Genomic DNA, 21,540 nt, shown 5'->3' with positions numbered 1-21,540 from the left:
TTATAATCTTTATGCATTTGTTGTCATGGAGCTAGATTAGCAATGAATGAAATTTTGAAGCAGGAAGCAGGTGAACTTCTGTTCGGGGCTTGTAAAGAAATAAAGGAGAAACTTGCACTTACATATGTATGTATGGAATACCCACACAGACATTTTTATTAACTTCTTTGGCAGCAGATATTCATACTTTGCGGTACTTTGAATGTTTTCATACACATATAGTTGATTTATTAGACAGCTGGCATCATACTAAAGTTGATTTTATGTTTGATTTAGGCTTATGGAATACATGTGCAGTACAAATAAGCTGATTTAAGTGGGAATACATCAATATAATTCTTCTATAATAGGGGAAAAGGCTCCTCTTGTAGAGTAGGGACTTTAACATGTGTGTGGGTGGGTGTGTGCTGATGGTGAGGCTTGATATCCAGAGGTGGTCATCATCATTCACACCGTTAGGTCCAACTGTCTGCCCCTCCACCTCGTCTCCTCTGTACCTCAACATTTGAACTTCTCCCCCCAGCTCTGTATGAGTGTGTGTGTTTGTGTGTGAGCCATGTGTGTGTATGTTGTGGAAAGTGTTGCTGGGATACCGACAAGGAGAGAGTGCAGACATAAACACTGAAAAGGGTCCACGCCAAGTTCATCCTCATCAGCATGAAAGATGAAGCTCAGCCCACTCCCCCGTTTGGATTTTGGTATCTGCAACAGGCTGTTCGATGACTCACACACACAAAAACATGGCACATGGATCGGAGGGATACAATATTCATGGCAGCACATGTGATCCCCACCTTCAGCTCTCACATGTAAGTATTGTGCTTGTTTGGACCACTTTGTGTTGCATAAAAGCTAAAAAAGAAATCATGCCATGCCCCTTTCAGCACCGTCAACAATCTGCGTCTCCCACTGACAAAGAGATGAGTCATCGCTCTCTGAGGCAGCATCGTGGCCTTGACTGCTCAGCGGCAGATGAGCAGGAAGGAGGATGGGGGACGCAACAGTACAAGCAGAGCAATCCCAACCCCGGGCTTCCACAGGACAGAGATACTGTATAGCACACATACTGTACCTTACGTCACCCATCACCTGCTGCACCACATGTCTGCCCTGATGTGTAGGGGGAAAAAACGATGCCGTGAAAACCAAAGTGGTCCCCAGTTTTTGTCGTTTATTGAGAAACAGAGCAGTAAACGAACTTTACAAAAAAAACAAAAAAAACAACAAAGTTGTTCGTGACACAAGTGATCTGTTTGAGTTTGATGTTAAACAACGTTTAATGGTTAGCTGTTACAGTCAAGGTAGAGAAGAGAGTAACACACAAAGTGTCTGGGCCCAAAAAATATATATAATTAAATGGTGGGAGATGATGAAATAGCTAATGAACCGGCCAGAGTCTGGCAGTGAAATCATAATATATTTATTCAACAAATGAGTGATTAGCATGGGACCACCTAACAGATTAATTAAGGGATGCACAGCATTTGTTAATAATGTTCATGTTGTAAATATAATAAAATAAGCTAAAGTAGATGTGCGAGGACTCATTTGAGTTTCAGGCCTGGAGTATTTTACCACAGATATTTTATGGGTCAGTGTACCTGTCCTATCTTATTTAATAGGCAGGTGAGAATTTAAATCTAAATAATCCCAAGTTGTGTGTGTAGTCTAGTCTGGTTTTAAGAATCTAAGTTATAATTAAGATAAGGACCGAGCAGGAAGACTGGTTTAAGGCTCTGGTTGGAGAATTTTCCTCCTATCTCAAACATTGTACACACTGTTGATCTCTTGGAGGCTAATTTCTGATTTGTGTTACTGGCACATATAAATAAGAGACTCGGAAACCATCTGCGTCGTGTCTACATCATGGCATTCCTCTCGTCCCCTTCGGCCTGGGCTTTTCTTTGGCTCTTTTTGTTGATGCGTTTGATCACTACAACGAACGCGATAACTGCGAAAGGAGGAGACATAAAACAGAAGTCAGTCACTGGAACACAAAACTTCACACTGACACTGTTGGACAGTCTAACGGTTTGTGTGAAACTTGGTTTTATCAGATAACAGATTTATTTTGGGGTTTGTTAGAATTACCGCAGAATCCCAGAATGCCAGCCAGGATCCCAATGGTGGGTCCCATTCCATAACTGAGCGCCGCTCCTTCTGGTGCAACGTAGCAGTAGCCCAGCTCTGTGCAGTTACATACTTTCACTGTGAAGGAGACAAAATGGAAAGTAAAGTATGACGGGCCAGCTGATTACACTAAAATATCATCAACTTTTCCTTATTTTGTTCCTAACTTTTAGCTTTCTATCAGCAGCCTATGATGAACTGGGTGATTTACTGGATACAGCACTAAACTGGGCACTGATGCAGATAATCAGTTATGGTAAAAAGAAAAAACACCCAGATTAAACTCTAAATTAAGATTTTAGAAATCAGGAAATAATAAAAAAAAGACTATACATGTCTCATTTAGCATGTTAAATGTAAAAGTAAAAGAAGTGTGGCTTGTTTGGAAGGGCTTTCACACACTCTTTCTGCATTTTGGTGTAGATTATGTGGAATAATTAATGAACATGTTGCGTGATTTTGGATTTTCCTGATTTTTTTTAAAACCTTATAAGAACTATATTTTTTTATTATGTCCTGGTGTGTAAAACATTAGAAGGGATGCCTTTCTTGCCGTGACTGTAGAATATTGCCAGAAGTAAGGCTTACAAATGTGACTCACCCTCAAATGCCTGTGGGACTCCCACACCTGCTTTGTCTTTAACGGTAATGGGAAGTGAGAAGGTTTTATCTTGAGTTGGTGGTTTCTTCAGTTTAAGTTCAGCTGTTGTATCTGTGTGACACACAAAGAAAAACACATAAAATGTTCTAAGCTGAACACAGAAACGTGCGTCTTTACATCTTAGTTTGATGTTTTTCGTTTTACATTACAGATGTAAGCGTACCGTCAACTTGGTTCAGCTCCCAGTTGGGAGATTTCCCGGTTTTGGTGCCAAAGCTGAAAGTGAACGGCTGGGAGAAAGGGTCGCTGTCTGAGTCTTCGGCCTTTATGAGAACAGGTTTGGGATTCTTCATGCAGATGAAGGCCTGGGTCTCCATCAGTTTGGGGACGTTGTCGTTCACGTCCAACAGCCTTACATGCAGGTCACGCTCAGTGGCCTTCTCCGGGTTGGCTTCAGAGGGAATATCAGAGAGTATGAAAAATGTGGTCTCACCCACAAGTAGTTTGTTTTATAAAGGCGAGCAGCGGTCAGTATTTAATGGTCAAAAGCCTTAAACACATGAAGATCTACAGGAGCTTCTGAAAGGTAATGAAAGTGTTTGTATGCAGATGTTTCTTATTGTGTTTCAAACTATTTTAGCCGATATGTCTCACACTGTGTGGCCTATAAAGGAAAAGCTGTAGAGCAGTGTCTTCTCTCACCCTTTTCGAAGGCAGTGACAGTGACTTTGAACGAGTCCACCTTCTCTCTGTCCAGTTTTTCTTTGGTCCTGATCTCTCCTGTGGCAGCATCCAACTCCAGCCAGCCTTGAGTGTCACCGTCCAGCTTATATCTGCACACAAACACAATCATCAATCATCGGTCTGGCACAGTCAATGATGAAGCGCACACTGAGCTGGTGGCCAGGGGAAACATCGGTAGTCAAAACGAATCAATGGTCTGTTTTCTGTACATGTGGTAGTCAGAGAAGAGGATAATTCAAACTAGCAGTCAGTGCTCAACAAGGCCAAAGCCATCAATGCGCTGCATGTGGTGTATCCAGCCACTTCATGCATCAGCTAAGAGGAAGATTAGGATCAGTTAAGGAAAAACAGTTTTGAAAAGCAATGCACTGTGTGAAAGAAGTGAAACTTTGTTTTTTAGACCACGCTTTGTGGAGGAAGTTTATTAACCCTTGGTAGTACCTAAAAAACGTACCCCTTATGAGGTCCTAGAGCCAAAAATCGACCACGCCATAAAAAGTGCTATAAAAAGATTATACATTAATATTTTATTCCACTTTAAATTAGCCAATCTTTCAGACCTACTTCTCCTTGAAATATTCATGTCAAGTTTTAATTACATTTCGCGGATTTTAACCCTTTATATCCCGGTTTTGTCACATGAGCGCACGGCCGTTTTTGGCGAAAAAAATGAAAAAATGAAATATTTTCCATAAAATACATTTGAAAGTTATATTTTATTGTACTTTTAATTAGGCCTTTGGGTGGACCAAAGATTGATACCAACAGTCATTTCGATCGCCTTTTATTTTTTTTGCAGGAGCGCATTTCATAAAATGCACACACTATCGGTCCCAATCGACCACGCCCAAAAAAGTGCTATAAAAAATTTATATATTAATATTTTATTCCACTTTAAATTAGCCAATCTTTTAGACCTACTTCTCCTTGAAATATTCATGTCAAGTTTTAATTACATTTCGCGGATTTTAACCCTTTATATCCCGGTTTCGTCACATGAGCGCACTGCTTTTTTGCCCCAAAAAACATAAAACTTGAATATTTTCCAAAAAAACCATTTGAGGTAATATTCAATTGTTATTATAATTAGGCCTTTAGATGGACTAAAGATCAGCACCAAAATTAATTTCGATCAACTTACAATTTTCTTTTCCGAAGCGAATTATGTCCTCCAGGCGGTCCCTCGTCGTTGTCTAACCCGGGATCCATGCCTCCTCCCGGGTAACGTGCAGACGATTGCTCCGGTCATGTTTCGTCGGACGCCTTTCACCAGCACACACGTCGATACCACGTGACAACAAATACGTCATTTCCGGTTGAGTCAAAAAAAAAATTCCCGCTTGAGTGACCCTGGGACTGAGACATCGCTCCAGACGATCGGCGGGGGAATCCTGTTTTCCAAGCCGCGATCGAATCCTGATTTCCGGGTAGTGTTTTACGGCGGCTCGCTGATTTCGAGCCCCGGGTCAAATGTGAAGCAAGGGAGCCACCCGGTGGCCAAATAAAAAAATTACAATTCTAAGGCCTTGAGTCCAGAATGAAAACGAAACCTAAGCCATCACACAGATATTAACGGTAATAATTGTGCAGTGAAAAATAGCGAAAAATAGCGTTTATAAAGGGTTTCAATGGGGCGATTTATGGCTCTAGGACCTCATGTGGATGGCGGTTTTTAGCTTAGCCACCTTAAGCTAATCGAATAAACGGAGACGGCAATTCTAAAGAAAAATGAAAAAAAAAAAGGGTTGGAAGGTTTGGCTATATTCTATTCAACACAGTGAAAATGGCCTAATATTAAAAAACGCTGTGGATGATAAATGGCCGTAGGTACTACCAAGGGTTAAAGTAAAGTCAGGAATTCTCTCAGCTGCTTCCGTTCTACAAAGTTTCACAAAACTGAAATATACACTATATTACCAAAGGTATTCACTCATCCATCCAAATAATTGAATTCAGGTGTTCCGATCACTTCCGTGGCCACGGGTATAAAATCAAGCACTGACTGCATGAAAACTGTTTCTACAAACATTTTTGAAAGAGTGGGTCGCTCTCAGGAGTTCAGTGAATTCCAGCGTGGTACCGTGCTAAAATCCCACTACCAAATTTTCCACAGTCAGCTGTTAGTGGTATTAACGTTGGGAATAAGAGCAATCCAATTACAGAGCCAGGACAGACGATGTTGAGGTGCATAGTGCACATTGTTCACCAACTTTCTGCAGAGTTAGTTGCAGACCCCCAAACTTCATGTGGCCTTCAGATTATCTCAAGAACAGTGCAAAGAGAGCTTCGTGTAATGGATTTGGCAGTGCCCAAGAGAACAGTACTTGTCTGATTGCATTGGGCCAACGTGTGAGCTGTTTTGCAGGAGTTGCGCTTTTAGTTCTAATGAAGGAACTTTTAATGCTTCAGCATACCAACACATTTTGAACAATTTCATGCTCCCAACTTTGTGGGAACAGTTTGGGGATGGCCCTGTCCTGTTCCAAAATGGTTGCACACCAGTACACAAAGCGAGGTCCATAAAGATGTGGATGAGTGGGGCTGGTGTGGAAGAACTTGACTGGCCTGCACAGTCCTGACTTCAACCTGATCCCAAGAACACCTTTGGGGTGAATTACAGTGGAAACTGTGAGGCAGGCCTTCTTATCCAAAATCAGTGTCTGACCTCACAAATTCCCTGTAAACACTTGTTTCCAAGACAAGCTAAAGCTGTTACAGCTGCAAAGGGTGGGCTGACATCATATTAAACCCTATCAATTAAGAATGGGATGTCACTCAAGTTCATTTGAGTATGACGGCTGATAAGTGAATACTTTTGGGAATACAGTGTAATTGTAACAACAAAAAAAATTGCAACACAAGTTTTGACTTAAAATGTTACACATACCTTAACCCCTGGCATTAGGTAGAGGGGCATTACCCTTAGCTGCATCTTCCTGTACACTGTGTATATTTCCTGTATTATGTAGCAGCTTTCACTAAATCTTTAAACAGCTACAACTTTTTAAGTACTTAGGACCCAGACACTGAGCAGTCACTGGTGTGTTTACCCGATCTCTTTGCCCTCTGGGTCCTTTGCATGCACAGTGAGCAGCACGGATCCTTTGGTGATGTTTTCATATATGGTCACATCCAGGATGTCCATGCTGAACTTTGGAGCCTCGTCTACATCGATGACCGACACAGAGAAAAAGGCGGTGGACTCGCTGCCATACTTGAGACTTTCCATCAACGGCTCTGGGTTACGAGCATCAATCTGGAGCCTGTAACTGGGAGAGGTCTCAAAGTCCAGAGGCTGTTAGGAAGGAGGAGAAAAAAAAGGTTTTAGAGGAACCACAAAAGAAAAGAGAGGCAGAGATGATGATGAAAGTTTACAACAGAGTGTTGAAAAGCACTAAAATCCAAATGAGTTATATGGACATGCAGGTTTAGGGGTAAACAAGGATCATTTACTATGGCCATAAAATCATGTATGACCAAACTCTAATGTTGCTGTTACATGCATGATGACTACTAGCTTCAGCTCTTTCATTTTCAACAATTATAAGCAAAAATATAAAAAAAGATACAAAGACAACAAAAAACTCCATCACGAGAATTTAATAATCTGAACTATTTAAAAGGGACCAGAAATGTTGGAGCAGCTACTTAAAGATCAAAGTTTGCAAGAAATGAAACAGAGAGAATGGAGATCACCACCTTAGCCAGAACCAGATAACCAACACCTTTGCCGTCAGTTTCCACGGCAAAGACGTCGTCGGTGTTTCCTTCAGAGATGATGAACTGGATCTCCGAGCTGCCGGTGTCTGGGTCGTCATTATCTGTCGCTTTGATGGTCAGAAGTGTGTGTCCCAGAGGAGTGTCCTCTGTCAGAGTCTCGTTGCCGTACTGCATACGGACACAGAAACAGACACAGTAACAATGCCAGCCAGTCAGAATGAGGAACAAGAGCCAGCGTTCGAAAGGTTCCCATACTTACATCATTCTTCTCAAACTTGGGCAGCTCATCATTGACGTCAATGACCTTGACGACAACCTTACAATTTGTGCTGAATTCTGTGAGAGAAAAGCCATAAAAACTTCATCCAAAGTTAAAAGCGTTAACTAAACTCAGCCTACAGGTGTGCTTTCATACAGTATGTTACCTGCGTCACTGACTCGGACATTGAGGTTGTAGACCGCATTTTCCCTTCGCCGCAGCAAGTGCAGTGTACGAATTGCTCCAGAAGATTCGTCGATGGAGAAGGTTTTGGAGGCGGTGGGTGGATTTTGGGACAAGATGGTGTAAGTCAAAACAGAATTCAGTGTCCCTTCTTTATCGCTATCATGAGCCAGCAGCTCTCCTACGAGGCCACCTGAAGGAGATGCAGTGAGAATCCCTCACGTCTGTCATGAAACTTCGAAAAAACTTTTTTACAAATTGGAAATATTCTTGAATTCAACAGGCTGCCTGTGAAGAAACCACCACCCATATGGATGCTGCGCACCTCGACGGAGGCATCCTTACCTACAGGCTCATTCTCCTGGAACTCAAACACAGTCTCCTCATCGCACACAGGTGCGTTGTCATTCACATCGTCCACCAACACGTAAATCTCCATGGGTGGATCCACTTCGTTGTCATTTTCATCCTTTGCGAGCACCACCAGGATGAACTGGAAACGGAATCAACTGAAGCTCAAGAAAAACTCCTAGAAGTGCGTCTTTATTTTTATATAACTTATTGAACAAATGTGTTATCTACCCTCTCTTTGCTTTCTCTGTCCAGCTTCTCTGTCACCATTATTTCTCCATTTTGTGTGATCTCAAAGGGGAATTTCAGCTCTCGCTCCTTCTGGACCAGTACGTATCTGGCATCAGGGTCATTAGACTGGACCTGGATGGAGAGAGAGAGACAGGCAGGGTCCAGACTAGGATGGTCAGTTGATGGATAAAGATGAGAGGCAGTTAGGAGTATGAATATATGAATCTCAGCACACCTTAGCAATGGTTAGTGGGTATGTTTCCTCTAAGTTTTCTCTAATGCGTATGGGTCCGGGATTCTTCCACAGGTTTTGCTGCACAGCAATCTGGACTCTGCTGTTTCCACTTAGTGCATTCTGCGAAGCTCCTTCCAGGTCCTGCACGCGCACAAACAGGGTGTAGTCTGGGTCTTCCAGGGGGTCCAAGTTTTGCCGTCTCATCTCTGACACCACAAGTGGAGAATAAATATTTTAATTTGAACCAAGGAGTTTTTCTTTGGGGTAAAACTCACTAAAACATTCCAGCAAATCTCTTATTCTGAAAAGCTGAGTCCGATGGACGCGACTAAACCTCTCTCCCCAACTGAACTCATCAACTCAGCACCCAGCGCTAATTGCTGACAGCAACTTCTTCATTACAGTCTGTTTATCTACATTAACACAATCCTTCAATCTGCACCATCATATGCTCCGACTTTAAAGAGCACCATCAAAGCCCAGATGTTGTTGTCTATGTTCTTATTATTCTTCGTCCTTCATCGTGAAATTTCTCCACTGTTGCAGCTGCAACTCAAGCTTATTTTCAATATTAATCGTTTAGATGAGTATTTGCTCCATTAAACTGTTCATCTTGACTATAAAACGTCTGAAAATTGTGTGAGATTATGCCCAGATCTTGTTAACTGACAGCGTTAACTGTTCAGCTTTACTGACGACTCTTTTGGAAACAAACCTGCTCTCTGCACACAGGTGAAGAAGGGGTTGTGTTCGTAGGGGACCTCCTGCACCGAACAGTAGTCATCGAACTTTCTCTTCAGAGTTTCAATGCTCCGATCTTCTCCCCTGGCATACTGGATGCCCTCCCTTGCCTTTAACAGCTGCTGCCCTGTTAAAACAACACACACGCATCAAACACCAGCGAGCATGCTCACACACATCGCAGACGCGCTTCAGGTGATCTAAGAGGGGAAACAAACTCCTAATTGAACTCAAAGTAATCAGTGATGAGCGTCACGCGACACATTTAGGCAACCTGCCTTCAATCAGCATTAATCTTGAGTACACAAGATGATCTGCCAGATTACAGGCAGAGACGGTGGCCACAGATTAAAGACTTTTCCACGGATGCCACACAGAGTTCTGTGCTTCTATGGCTGGCTTCAGGTCTCTGTGCAACCCAACGTTATTGTTGTAATCTAAAACTAAACTAAAATTAGATGTGAAAAAACCCAAACATTTTATTTAACTGTGAAAAAAATTTAAAACCAACTGAAACGATTTTGTAAACTTGGAAAACTTACTAAAATATATATATTATGACCTAAATCCATTAAAATAGTGGTAAGTGAAGAAGTGTGCAGAGGTTATAATAAATATATATTTATTTCTCCCTGTATAAACCGGTCATATATACACATGTCAGGTGTGCAGAGGAAATGTCCTCACTTGTTAATTTGGTAAAATTTGTATCACAAACTGCCTGATGAGGATTCGATGGATGTTTTTATTGAGGTTTGGATGTCTACAACCCTGTGAGTTGACTGCTTTTAAAAATGTTCTTTATATTGTAATATCTAAGTTGATTTTCCAAAATCTTGCCTCTGGTATTTGCTATAAATAATAAAGTAATAAAGACGAAATTAACACTGAAACTAATAAAAATTAAACAAAAATTAAACATTTTAAAAAACAATAAAAAATAAGGTAAAATCATAAAACCCAATCTGGAAACCAAAAAGTCAAAATGAAATCAAAATAAATACTTACTAGAAGCACAAATCCCCCTGAAGCTGATCTAAAACTTTGATGTTTTCATTACAATATGAAGACATCGCCTGGTTGTGGCTTCACTGTGATGTCGTAGTGCTTCTTACTGAAGAAATAAAAGGCGTGTTGTGCAGCTCTCTTCGTGCTCTTTCACATGATATATTACTCAATATTGTTTCTTGAATTTTCTTTCAAGCTTAACTTTGACCTTGGGTGCTAACAATGAAAGTCAAGGTCAAATGCTTAACCAACCCAGATACTGACCTATTAAACTGTTGTTAAACTTGAAAAAACAATGGGTAATGTAAAGATTTTCCTGATTTTCACATTTTGTGTGGCCTTCACCTGATTTTCACTAAAATCAGATCAGCTCGAGCTGTTATTGGTATTTACCATCACACTGAATGATAATCGTAAAACTGTGGATGCTGCACTGCTAACACACAGACTGATTACATACTGCTTCCCTCTCCGGGGGGAGAGCTGTGAGAACTTTGGTGCTACCTTGCTCTGTTGTGGAGATCTCTCCAGTGTCGGGGTTGATCTGAAACAGCTTTGTGTCTCGTATGCTGGGGATCTCGCTGACCAGGCTGTATCTCAGACGAGCGTTTGGAGTCTCCGGGTCATCCTGATCCGTCGCAAACACTCGGGTAAATGGGACAGCTAGAGCCACACAGAAAACTTACGTTAAAGTCATAGAGACAGGTATGGTGACTCACACTGTCTACTTAAAGAAATACTGCTTAACCCACATGCATAGAAGGAATCCTTTAAAGGGTTCTCTGAAAAAACAAATACAGTGGTGCACGCTTTATCCTTTGAGCTACACATTAGCTGCACTTTAATTTAACACCAAACATATTACTATGTACTCAAATTGATGGTTGTAGGGTGGCTGGAGCCAGCTGCCATTAGCAGAGAGGCGGGGTACACTATTGGCAATATGTCACATGATCAATTAACTTAACCCAACTAACTGCATTTCTTTGAACTGTGGAAGGAAGCCGGAGTACTTGGTGAGATCAAGCAAACTCTACACAGAAAGGTCAGATGCAGGATTCAAACCCAGGACCTACTTGCTGTGAGGTGCTACCGCCACGCCACACTACTGTCCCAAAACTCTTTCATTTTTGACTTACGTTTAAAACTCAAATGTGTAGATCTAAACAAACTTGGTGTCACAGCTTGAGTTTAAAGTCCCAGGTTTGAGCAGAAAGCATTCAGTGGCAAAATGAAAAAGATCAAACATCCACTGTGATGACTGCCCGACTGCACTGAAGACCTCTGCAAGCTGACTTTCATAATCAAGTAAAATTAAAGCCTCGAAGGGGAGAAATGAAGCTCTAATTCTTTTATCTGCTTTGAAAAATCACTCTCATTAAAATGAATAGCACATGTAATTTGCAGGTTATGGACTAAAAGATGCAAACTCCTTAAATCACGTGTACTCTTCAGCATAAAGGTTTACTTAAAAAAGATGAAAGTGTTGAAATCAACAGGGGGCAGCTGTTATTACTGCCCGTGATGAACTAGACGTAAGGCCACCTGTTCTATCATAAGTACTTTAAAAAAGATCGAGCGAGCAAGGATAAAAAATAAATATATGCAAAGCAAAAATGTCACAACAGGTAGAAGTGTGCACAACCTGCTGGCGTATTCTCCCGAACCACAGCTGTGTAGACACTCTGGTTGAAGTACGGTGCTTTGTTGTTGACATCCAAAACATTTATGGTCACATAAATCGGGCCCTCCACCACTTCTTCATCTGCCAGTGCCTCCACCTGTGCACGAACATGAGTTTTTATGCACGAGTGTGTGTCCCGTGTGCCTAATGCAATGTGAGCACGGTTTTCCATGTGTTTGAATAAAGATATCGTGTTACCATGATAATGTAGTGCTCCTCTCGCGACCAGTCCAGAGGTTGTTCCAGATAAAGCCACCCATCCTTTGAAATACTAATGTCTTGCCCACCTTCTCCACTCAGCCTGAAGTTATTAACATGTGGATCTGTCACCTGAAACTAAGGAGTGAAAGAAGCAGACGAGAAAAATCAGGACACTTTGACCACAAAAAACAGGTCTGTTCATCGCTTCTTGAGTTTCATTTGATCTCAGAAAAAAAAGTGGTAACTTTTTAAGTGAACAAAAAGGGGAAAACACCATAACTTCCTTAAAAGATCACATACTTGACAGTTAATCTGAGTATGACTGCAAGTTTCTGATTTGCACGCATTAATGGAAGAAGTACTCTTCTGCATTTTAAACCAGTATATAAATACAACATATTCAAATAAAAACACAAGGATCCGCTGTAAAAACCCCACTGAAGTAAAAGTGCACAACAGTAAAAGTGATCAATGTTAAATGTTTATATTAATGTATCACCGCTGTAACATAAGTAACATCCAGCTGCTGTTGCCATTGGTCCAGTGGTTTCCAGATCAGAGGCCACACTAAAAGAATGGGGTGTTTAGAAATATCTCTATTTTTAAAAGAAGCATGTATCTGTTTTTGAAACTGAAATAACATTAAAATTAACCAAAAACTCACACAAAATGCCTAAAATGATTCATGGAAACATTAATCGTGAAGCATTACTGAGGTATCTGTAAAGGAGTACAGAGTACAGAGCCCCACTTCATTGTAACTCAATGAAAATTCATTGCATTTGGGCACCGCTACAGCTCACCTGGCTGAACAGATGACTCATATGCCAAAAGGTTGCTGAGTTCTGGGTCTGATTCTGGCCCAAACCGTTTGCTGTGAGTCAGACCCCCCACCTGCTCTCTAAAAAAGTCTAATCGATCTAAATCCCATCCGATTACATTAGTGCGTCTGAAGACAGCTGTAGCTAGTAAATGTAAAAATGATTTAACTTTGCCACGTCATTCTCTCTGTAAACATGATAGCTCGAAAAGTTTTTAATGAATTTGGATAAAACTTCATAGGGATATAGATTTGGGTCACGTTAACGATCAGTTAAAATCTGGCTTACATCCACCAAGGTCTTCAAGGTCATCTTGAGATTTAATCATCAAAAATTGACAAAAAATATTATTTTCACAAGTGTGGTGTGTTGTGTCAACATATAGAAACCACTGTATAAAGATTTCAAATATAATGTCACATTTGACCTCTGACCTCTCCTTAAAGGTAAATGGACTGATCTGAAGGTCAAAGTGATAATAATGCAGAGCTGTTTATAACTATGTTTCTTACTGCCATTGTTTGTCTTGATGACAAGGTATACAGGGCACATAGAGAATGAAATATGGGCATTCTAAATATCAGATTAATGTGGACCTTTGACCTCTCATTTCACATCTGCCCTTCTTTCAGGTTCACTCCATAATGCGCTAAAGAAAGTGTTTGATGAGAAAGAGAAGAAGCTGCCTAGTTATCTAGAAATAAATTGTAGTGTAATATTGTATAACAAGCTCAGGTTATTCATGTCTAGTTATTTAAATCAATGCCTATTATCCATAACCTACTGCTACATAATGTTTGTGTATTCAAAGTAAGCATCTGTGATACCACTTTTCTCTGATTTATACTGAACTATAAATTTCTTAAAGTACTTTAAAAAGAAGAAGAGAAAACATAATGAATATATACAAAATCCAATAAAGTTCCCATAAAAGTAACCACTGTCCAGAGAGTGAGCTGCCTTGGTGGAGGATTGCGCTTTCTGCTGCTTCTTGTTTTATTAATAAATTTGATTGAGTGCTGAGCGTCAGGAACCGCAGGCTTTGTGGGTGTGATTATGCACTCAGAGCGGTTAAAGAAAAACTTTCCCCTGGAGCCAGTCAGAGTATTCTTGTTCTAGGAAGTAAAAATGAATTCCATGTGGACATTTACAAAAAAGGAGATGGATGTAGCACCTATTTTTCACAGAGCAGGTCAAACTGGTTCGGACTCTCTAGAGACTAAAATGGTACCTACAAAACCCACAGAGTCAACAGAAAGGAAAAATCTTTTAGGGCCTGCTAATAATAAAGAGTTACGTCTGAAACTGGCTACCCGGTGGAGCCAGTTATCTCCAACAACCGGACAATGGCCCCAAATACAGCTCCAAACTGTGTGACGACAATTCGAGAGGAAGCAGTCAGCTCATTATGAAGTGCCCAGCGTGGTCACCGGACCTCAAACCGGTGACCACACGCAGGCAGGTGAAGTACAGCAGCTGTTGTGGGAATAGTTTGACTGCATGGTATGCAAGAAATGGCAATGAAACCAATCGAACCGATGGAGCTAATCAAAGTCCAGCAGGAAGTCTGACTTTAAATCCAAGAAACCCAACTTAAGTGTTAAATATCTGCAAAGCTACAGCTGCTGCAAATAGACGACTGATTGATTAAAATGGAGGTTTGATGGAGAGCGAGAGTTTATGGGAGATAAAGTATCGAAATTTCAGGAGCGGGACCATGCCTCCAAACACGCTCCTTCCGGTTCTTATCTATATATGTTCCCCCAGTTCTACAAGCTGTTCATTCTCATTTACGTGCCCCAGCCTCCCTCCCCTTTTTAAGTCTTTAATTTCTTCACTTGTATTTAGTACACTGGGATCTGGTAGGCCTAGGAGCTGCCACAAGTCCCCTTCGAGGCCTCAATTCACATCCAAGCCATTCACCTTTATCTACTAAAACACTGTCAAACCTAAAATGAGAACACGCTCCCAGCTAGTGAAAAAACAATATGATGATGATGTTACCAAACTTTTACAGTAAACGTGAAGGCTTGTGAGATGGCCGACAGAGGAGCAATAACAAAGCAACAAAGATCTGCAACAATACTTTATATTCAGAGTTTTTCTTTTTTACTATTTATTATTTTCCTATCTTGATTAAGATAAGATAACTTCTCAGGTGCAGGTTCTGGTTTAGTGACACTTATCTGACTGAGGTGTTTGATAAATGGAGTGCGTGGCACATGTGCAGCTCATCCACCTCAAAAATGGACAATATTACACCAGCTGCTGCCATGCTTATATTACCTGAAACAAAGGATAGGGCACTGGGGTCGCCTCTGGCACATCCAGCACTGTGTTCTCAAAGGGGCCCTTCTTCTCCTCCAGATCCTTCCCACCAGCCTATTACAGCGCAGAAATAAAGGTTAAAGGTCATCGAGTACAGAAAAGGGCAAGAAAAAATGAAAACCTCTCACACTCATACCTAAATTTGCCATTTTAGCTTTAGCTCCGGTGAAATCAGTCAAGCATTGAGGGCAGTATTTACAGCCCAGTTATTTATTGAACCAAAATGACTTAACAGTGGAGGAACTTTTATATTCGACTACATGATGGGAGAGCAAAGTCTACAGACAAAGGGCCCACGCTCCGTTTAGCAACCCTTTCTGTGAGTGTTTTAAAATGAGTCACTGAGGGCTGTTTCACAGACTCTTCGTTAACCTTGCTGATAGTTGTAAGTGTTTTCTTTCATGCGCTCCCTGTGTAGCATTTATCAACGCTGACTATTTCACAGATCTTTTAACAGGTTCATGCATTTGAATATGTATTGAAGAACAGCAGCAGCAGTTACTCACAATGCTGAGCAGCAGCGGGAGCAACAACAGATGCACCATGGGTGTCATTATCACAGCCTGAGAAGGAAGAGGAAGACGAGGAGGAGGGTTAGAAAAAAATGTTTAAGGAGGTTTCAGAGGTTGTGTCATTTTTGTGGAAAATATTCACTGTGCTCTACTGTTGCGGAAACACTAAAAAACCCATGTAGTGGATTATTACCAATTCCACAGAGGAATCTTTAAACCCTCTCAACCCTTTTCTCCGTTCAGTGCAGTGTGTCATTGATGTGCAATGTCCACAGTGTCACAAAGAAAGCGTGTCCTCTGTCCTTGAATCTGCACATGTGCACTGTATCTCGCTTTGTGCATACTTTGTGCTGAAGTGCTTACACATGGGACTCCACCTACACCTTCCAGGTTAACCACCCACCCGAGTGCACAGAAGAAAATGAAAGTCGATGCCTTTTAAAGCAGCGTCAGGTGTTCGTGTCCGAGTCTTTCTCTTTCTGTAAAGTGGGTGTACACATATGTATATATGTATATGACACCAAACCAGTGCAATGACTTTAGGGCTGTCTCCTCAGACGCTTGAATAAACATAACTTCAATGAATCTGTAGCTTTTCCTGCATTTTGCATTTAAAGCAACCGTTTCCCCTGAAAAAAATGTACTACACAGAATGCACTGAATGCAGAAGCATCCAAGTTATAAGGCCAGAGTAATGCTTGTTTACTAAAGAAATAATGTGACAGTCGCTACTGACAATTAAAGAAAAATCACACTTTTAATTCTTTTAAGTTGGTAAATAAGATATGTAGAGATTCTGGAGCTGTAAAGTTCAAGCGAAACAGAAGGGTAAAGCCAAAGGGTTGAGTGAAGGTGACATTGAGTCGAGCCAAATGACCTTTTTGTGCCAAAGGACACTTTTGAAGTCACCCCATTGTCTGAACACCTTATTTATCTGCAGGTTTTCTGCATTTTATAAGAATATCTGTCTCCATGTTGTTAACTAACATCTGCTGCGAAGCAGACCTTTAACTGGCAAGTCCCTCAGCAGTGTCACTAGTTTCTAAACGTCCACCTACAGCGACTTAACTGGTATGCAGAGGAGAAACTAACAGACGTTTGACACTTGATTAAATTGAAGCTGGGATAAATACACAAACATGGATCCAAAGCTACAGGCCCCTCTCGCTTTATCCTCTTAGATCAATGGCTGGATGACCTTTGTCTGGCTATATTCAGCTGCTATGATACCAAATTTAAAGTCCCGTTCACTTACCTTCCTCCTATTCTAAAATGCTGAGAACAACCCAGGAAGAAGGAGAGCAGTAAGGCAGTAAAATATGCCAACACCTTATCTAAGGCCCTGCCAAAGTCAAGTCAAGATCATGGCCCTTCAGCGATAATCTGAGAACATTTTAAACCCATCATCGCACAATCTATAAAAACCAACACAAGCAGTCCTGTTTGTTTCTGGCGACACACCCGAAAAATAATTCTCCAAATTCTCCTGAAACAAACCTGAAACTTGGGAGACAAGAGAGCGAGGTGGCTTACCTTAGAGGAGAGAGCAACTGAGACACTCGTCAGACTGATCTGAGCAGCTCCATCCTGTCCTGGTCAAACGTTAACCAGCCACTAACCAGCAATGTTTTATTGGATCTAATGATTGTCTAATCACCCTGCCCTTCTGCCAAGCTGGCCAATGGGAAAGAAGCAGACAAAAGCAACAAAGACAGGAAGAAAAGAACAATTATAAATAAAGAATTCAATAAAACACCTGTCTATTAAAGTAAGATGGGGGTTTTATTGAAACACTCAACTGCTTGTGGATTTGTAGAGTACTGATTAGTGTTTGTAAAACAACAAACTCTTTAAAGGGAACGTCTCAGCAAAGCATTTGTGAATTTTAGCCGGCATGTACGTGAATTCTGGACAAAAATAGAACAAGAAGCGGGGAAAACGAGGTGGGGAAATTTGTGTAATCGTTCTCATTTCTTCGCTGCTCATTGTTTAAGTTTCTGATTACCTCTTAGACTTTGACCTATGCACCATTGCTGTGCTTCCTGGCAGATTTTCCATCAGCAGCAGCGCCTGATAAGGAGCTATGCGTAGACAATAGGACCGACTCCCTGATTGCACTGACAATCCACTGCCTCATGGGAATGCAAAGCTTTGAGGTCAATTCAGGAGGTCAAGACGCACATGAAACTGTAAAAACAGGAAAAAGAAGGTGTGTCTTAAAGGCTTCATCTTTATGACCCAACCTCACACGTATCAGCTGGAATTATCTGTTATATGACCTGATGCATAAAGTCATCCTGAGCTGAGAGGTTTACAAGCTGTGGAGAGCTGCTTGGACACACAAACCACAAAACTGTGCGACTGTAGGAAAACAGGCTGCGAGTGAGTCACTGTTTCACAGGCCTCGCTATTTAACCAGAACCTATGACTGGAGAGTCGATGGTTCAGCGGATGAAGCTGGAAGTGACTCTGTTATGTAAAGCGTGGCTCTGTATGTGCACACAGCCCGGTATTGCGGCCAACACCATCTGCCCGACGCTCTCTGAACCAAACACACTTCCTCTGAATGTTACCTTGGCAACACATTTTTCTGCATTTGACCGTTTTCCCAACAACACCGAGCTTGAGAGCTTGTCCGGTGCCACACTGGGAGCCAAATCACCGTACCCAATCAAACGCGCAGGGGACTAATGTTGCTGAAGTAAGTTCAGGTTTAATGTCACCACCTGACTCATCCTGCATCAGCGCAGTGTTGCTGCGAGACCCTATTTGTCCAAGTGTGTCTCCTTTGTGTCAAAGCTGAGTCACCCATTATCATTTCTCATCAGTGATGTGGAGATGGCAGACAAAAGAGTGTTATTTTTTTCCCTTCCAAAAGCTGTTATGTCACTTTATTTAATCAAGCAACACTTAAAACAAAAAAAAGATACATTATCAATGTGGTTTTATGTACAACAAGTGCAAAATACGACACGTATAAATAAAGTAACTGTCAAAAGATCATCGTACACATAATCAAAGACATTAACTGCACAAAGTAGCTTACAAATCATAGCACTTTGGGATCAACAGTCAAAATTTGGCAAAAATCGGAGCAAACTGATCAGGAAAAAAGAGAAGAAAGGAGAGAAAAGGCTGTTAAAATGCGTTTGTTCGAAACACAAACAACAAAATAAATAAATAAATAAATAACTTCCTTTTCTCAGTTTCCATCAGCTGGTCTCTAATCTTAGACATTTCTGTCACACAGACACGAGGCCTCTAACAAAGTTCATTTCAAAGGCAGACAATCTAAGCCGAATCCTCTCAGTCTGTGCCGGATTGCAACGCGTTCCTAACACCGTCCCGGCTGTTTGGAGGGTGGATGTGAACACCGTGAAGGCTGCGTGCGAACCATCCAACTTTGTAGCCACCTCAGATGTAGGCTTATCCTCCACCTAGTAACTTGTTCTCCTGCTCAAAGGTGTGATGTAGATCTGGCTTCATCCATCAGGCTCCTACAGCACAGAGAGATCATGGCAGGACTTGGATTTCAGCCAGAACGCCACGCTGGGGTTGTTCTTTGCCACCACTTTGTCAAGGAAACGTTTGGCTTTCATAGGGATGCTCTCTCGGCGGGTAGTGCAGCTTCTGTGCCTGCGGCGTTTGTTGGCTTCTTTGGAGTCCCGTCGTAGACGTAGCTGTCGCACTATGCCGCGGAAAGCCTCCCAGACGTTGTGCTGCATGGCGGCCGAAGTCTCGATGAACTTGCAGTCGAACACAGCGGCACAAGCGCGACCCTCTGAAACAGGGAGGAGACAGTTTCAGGCACTTGATCATCTTATCAAAAGAAGAGAAGCATAAACAGACTGAGATTAGGCCTCCTTACCGCTCACTGACACCTCTCTGCGTCGCACCAGGTCACACTTGTTCCCCACAAGGATAATCGGTGTGTTCTGGGCAGGGCGGAAGCGACGCAGGGTTATCCGGAGCTCAGATGCTCTCAGGTATGAGGCCCGGTCAGTTATAGAGTACAGCAACAGGTAGGCATCCCCAGTCTGCATGTACCGCTCGTACATACATTCACTGTCAGTCTGAAAAGCACACACAGGGCTTAGTATGCTCACACACAGGCAGGTGAAGTCTCTTCTTTGATTCATTTTGTAAAAAAACTCACCTCTGAATCCCAGGTGTCAATCAGAGTTATAGAGGCAGGCTCTCCATCCACTTCAATTTCCTTTTCAGTCACTTCATCTGAATTTAAACAGGAATCAAACACTTAGATCTGAGTTAAATCAGCAAAACGTCAAACAGCATTATTATTAGAATAACTGCAGTGCTAAGGTTTTATTATAGAATAAGATTTATTAATCCCATAGCAGGGAAATTTACATTGTTATTGTAAATTTACATTGTTATAGCAGGGCAGCTAACGCAAAAATAGAAGACAAATATGCACTATACAAAGTAGAATAAATACAATTTATTTCTTCTACTTTATGATTTCTATTACTATGTTATTTTATATATATTCATATAACAATATATACACGAGTATTACAGGAAGAATAGAAGTGTAACTTTCTCGGGCACTTTAATAAGGTCTTTCTCTCACCTCCACAGAGCTCGCAGTCGTCGCTGTCCATGCTGTCCGCTGCACCGGCGAAGATGCTGGCGAAAGCCGTCTTACCGACCCCGCTGGCCCCCAGCAGCACCACCCGATACGGTCTCCCGGGCTCCGCGGAGTGCTCCCCGGCGGAGTCGGTGGAGATGACTGAGTCCGAGGAGGACCAGCTCCCTCTGCTCCCGTCCGACTCCCCGGCGGAGCTGGCGCAGGATTTGGAGCGAGAGATGCAGGCGGGGACCCTCGCCAGGAGGCTGTCCGAGAGCGGGTGGCTGCCCGCGTCGCAGATGCTCCACCGGTGGAGCTCGTTCTGCAGGCGGAGGCTGTGACGGCGCACACTGGACAGCATGGTGCCGGCAGCAAAATCGGGATGGACTGGATTATACACAGCGGTGGGATTAAACCTCTTCCAGCACATACAAACAGCCTTCTTACTTCTTAAAAGACACTTCAGAAGCTTTTTATCCTTCTCAGGTGAACCAGAAGCGTCTCGTTTCTCTGGGATTAAAGGTGACTAAACTTAGTCTCAGATAATCAGAAGTTCCCCCCTGTTGGTGTCTACTGCATTAACTCAGGCCCAAGACCTCAATATGCGGCTTAAACCTGTTTCTGCGGAACACCGATTTCAAAGTTTAATTCGTGCATTTCCAAAAATACAAATAAAACACACTTTCTGGATAAATCCCGGAGCGAAATTTACAGCTTCTGCCTTCTTGATGTGTCTGCAGCCTCATCCCTCGGTAATCTCCAGCTGAGTGAAGTCTCTTAATGCCCTGATGGGGTTTCCCTGCAGTTTATATAGACGGATGGGGGCGGGGGGAGGTCACACAAGTAGAGCATGGGAGAGTGGATGCAAAGCCGTGATGTGCTGGGTACTCACTGTTTTGGTTCATGCGCACGGTGTGCGGCAGCTCAGATGATATTAAAATGACTGTGCGGCAGTGACATACGGTTCAGCACCACCGCATTACACGTGTGCAGAGCCTGTAACACTGATATGCTCCTATAGAGACGCCTCACTGCTGAAATTTATTTTATAGGATTCAACCAAAGGTTTGTGACACGTTCACAATTCGTATTAGAAAGTTTATAAATCCAGGATCAATCTGCTTCTGATTACTGTCACAGTTACACTCACTGGCCACTTTGTTAGGGACACCTATTCAACTGCACATATTGCAAATATCA

General features: G+C 42.0%; 2 protein-coding genes across 2 annotated transcripts; both read right to left on the bottom strand.

Annotated features, from left to right (window-relative positions):
* Window positions 1-1,250: 1,250 nt before the first annotated feature.
* cdh17 (cadherin 17, LI cadherin (liver-intestine)) lies at window positions 1,251-17,338 on the bottom strand. Its single transcript, XM_085365678.1, has 19 exons — window positions 17,283-17,338; window positions 15,744-15,800; window positions 15,196-15,291; window positions 12,086-12,223; window positions 11,849-11,984; window positions 10,708-10,866; window positions 9,170-9,322; window positions 8,455-8,660; window positions 8,220-8,351; window positions 7,983-8,130; window positions 7,621-7,830; window positions 7,455-7,531; window positions 7,175-7,363; window positions 6,526-6,770; window positions 3,434-3,564; window positions 2,955-3,182; window positions 2,732-2,842; window positions 2,092-2,208; window positions 1,251-1,951 (listed from the first exon to the last, which is right to left on the bottom strand). Exons 2-19 carry the CDS (start codon window positions 15,789-15,791, stop codon window positions 1,860-1,862), a joined length of 2,616 nt encoding a protein of 871 aa, XP_085221804.1. The 5' UTR covers window positions 15,792-15,800; window positions 17,283-17,338; the 3' UTR covers window positions 1,251-1,859.
* A 1,908-nt stretch (window positions 17,339-19,246) lies between these two features.
* On the bottom strand, window positions 19,247-20,770 carry gem (GTP binding protein overexpressed in skeletal muscle). Its single transcript, XM_085365677.1, has 4 exons — window positions 20,344-20,770; window positions 19,906-19,982; window positions 19,618-19,822; window positions 19,247-19,530 (listed from the first exon to the last, which is right to left on the bottom strand). The coding sequence occupies exons 1-4, from the start codon at window positions 20,768-20,770 to the stop codon at window positions 19,247-19,249; spliced, it is 993 nt and encodes a 330-aa protein (XP_085221803.1).
* Between the last annotated feature and the right edge of the window lie 770 nt (window positions 20,771-21,540).

The sequence above is a fragment of the Diplotaxodon limnothrissa genome, linkage group LG11 (genome assembly GCF_057381915.1).
Source record: "Diplotaxodon limnothrissa isolate DT_005_m linkage group LG11, D_limnothrissa_male_GT1.1, whole genome shotgun sequence".
Lineage (NCBI taxonomy): Eukaryota > Metazoa > Chordata > Actinopteri > Cichliformes > Cichlidae > Diplotaxodon > Diplotaxodon limnothrissa.
The sequence above is the reverse complement of the archived record's forward strand: the minus strand, read 5'-3'. Positions and strand labels throughout refer to the sequence as shown.

Bases quoted from the DNA above. Each gene is read 5' to 3' on its own strand.
- gem (XM_085365677.1), bottom strand. From the start codon at position 20,770: ATGTGCTGGAAGAGGTTTAATCCCACCGCTGTGTATAATCCAGTCCAT. The intron at 19,983-20,343 runs GTGAGAGAAAGA...GTTTAAATTCAG, and splicing joins CGACTGCGAGCTCTGTGGAG to ATGAAGTGACTGAAAAGGAA. The intron at 19,531-19,617 runs GTAAGGAGGCCT...TCCCTGTTTCAG, and splicing joins CAGAGAGGTGTCAGTGAGCG to AGGGTCGCGCTTGTGCCGCT.
- cdh17 (XM_085365678.1), bottom strand. From the start codon at position 15,791: ATGACACCCATGGTGCATCTGTTGTTGCTCCCGCTGCTGCTCAGCATT. The intron at 12,224-15,195 runs GTAATATAAGCA...TTCACTCCTTAG, and splicing joins TGCCCTATCCTTTGTTTCAG to TTTCAGGTGACAGATCCACA. The intron at 7,532-7,620 runs GTAACATACTGT...TTTCTCTCACAG, and splicing joins TGTCCGAGTCAGTGACGCAG to AATTCAGCACAAATTGTAAG.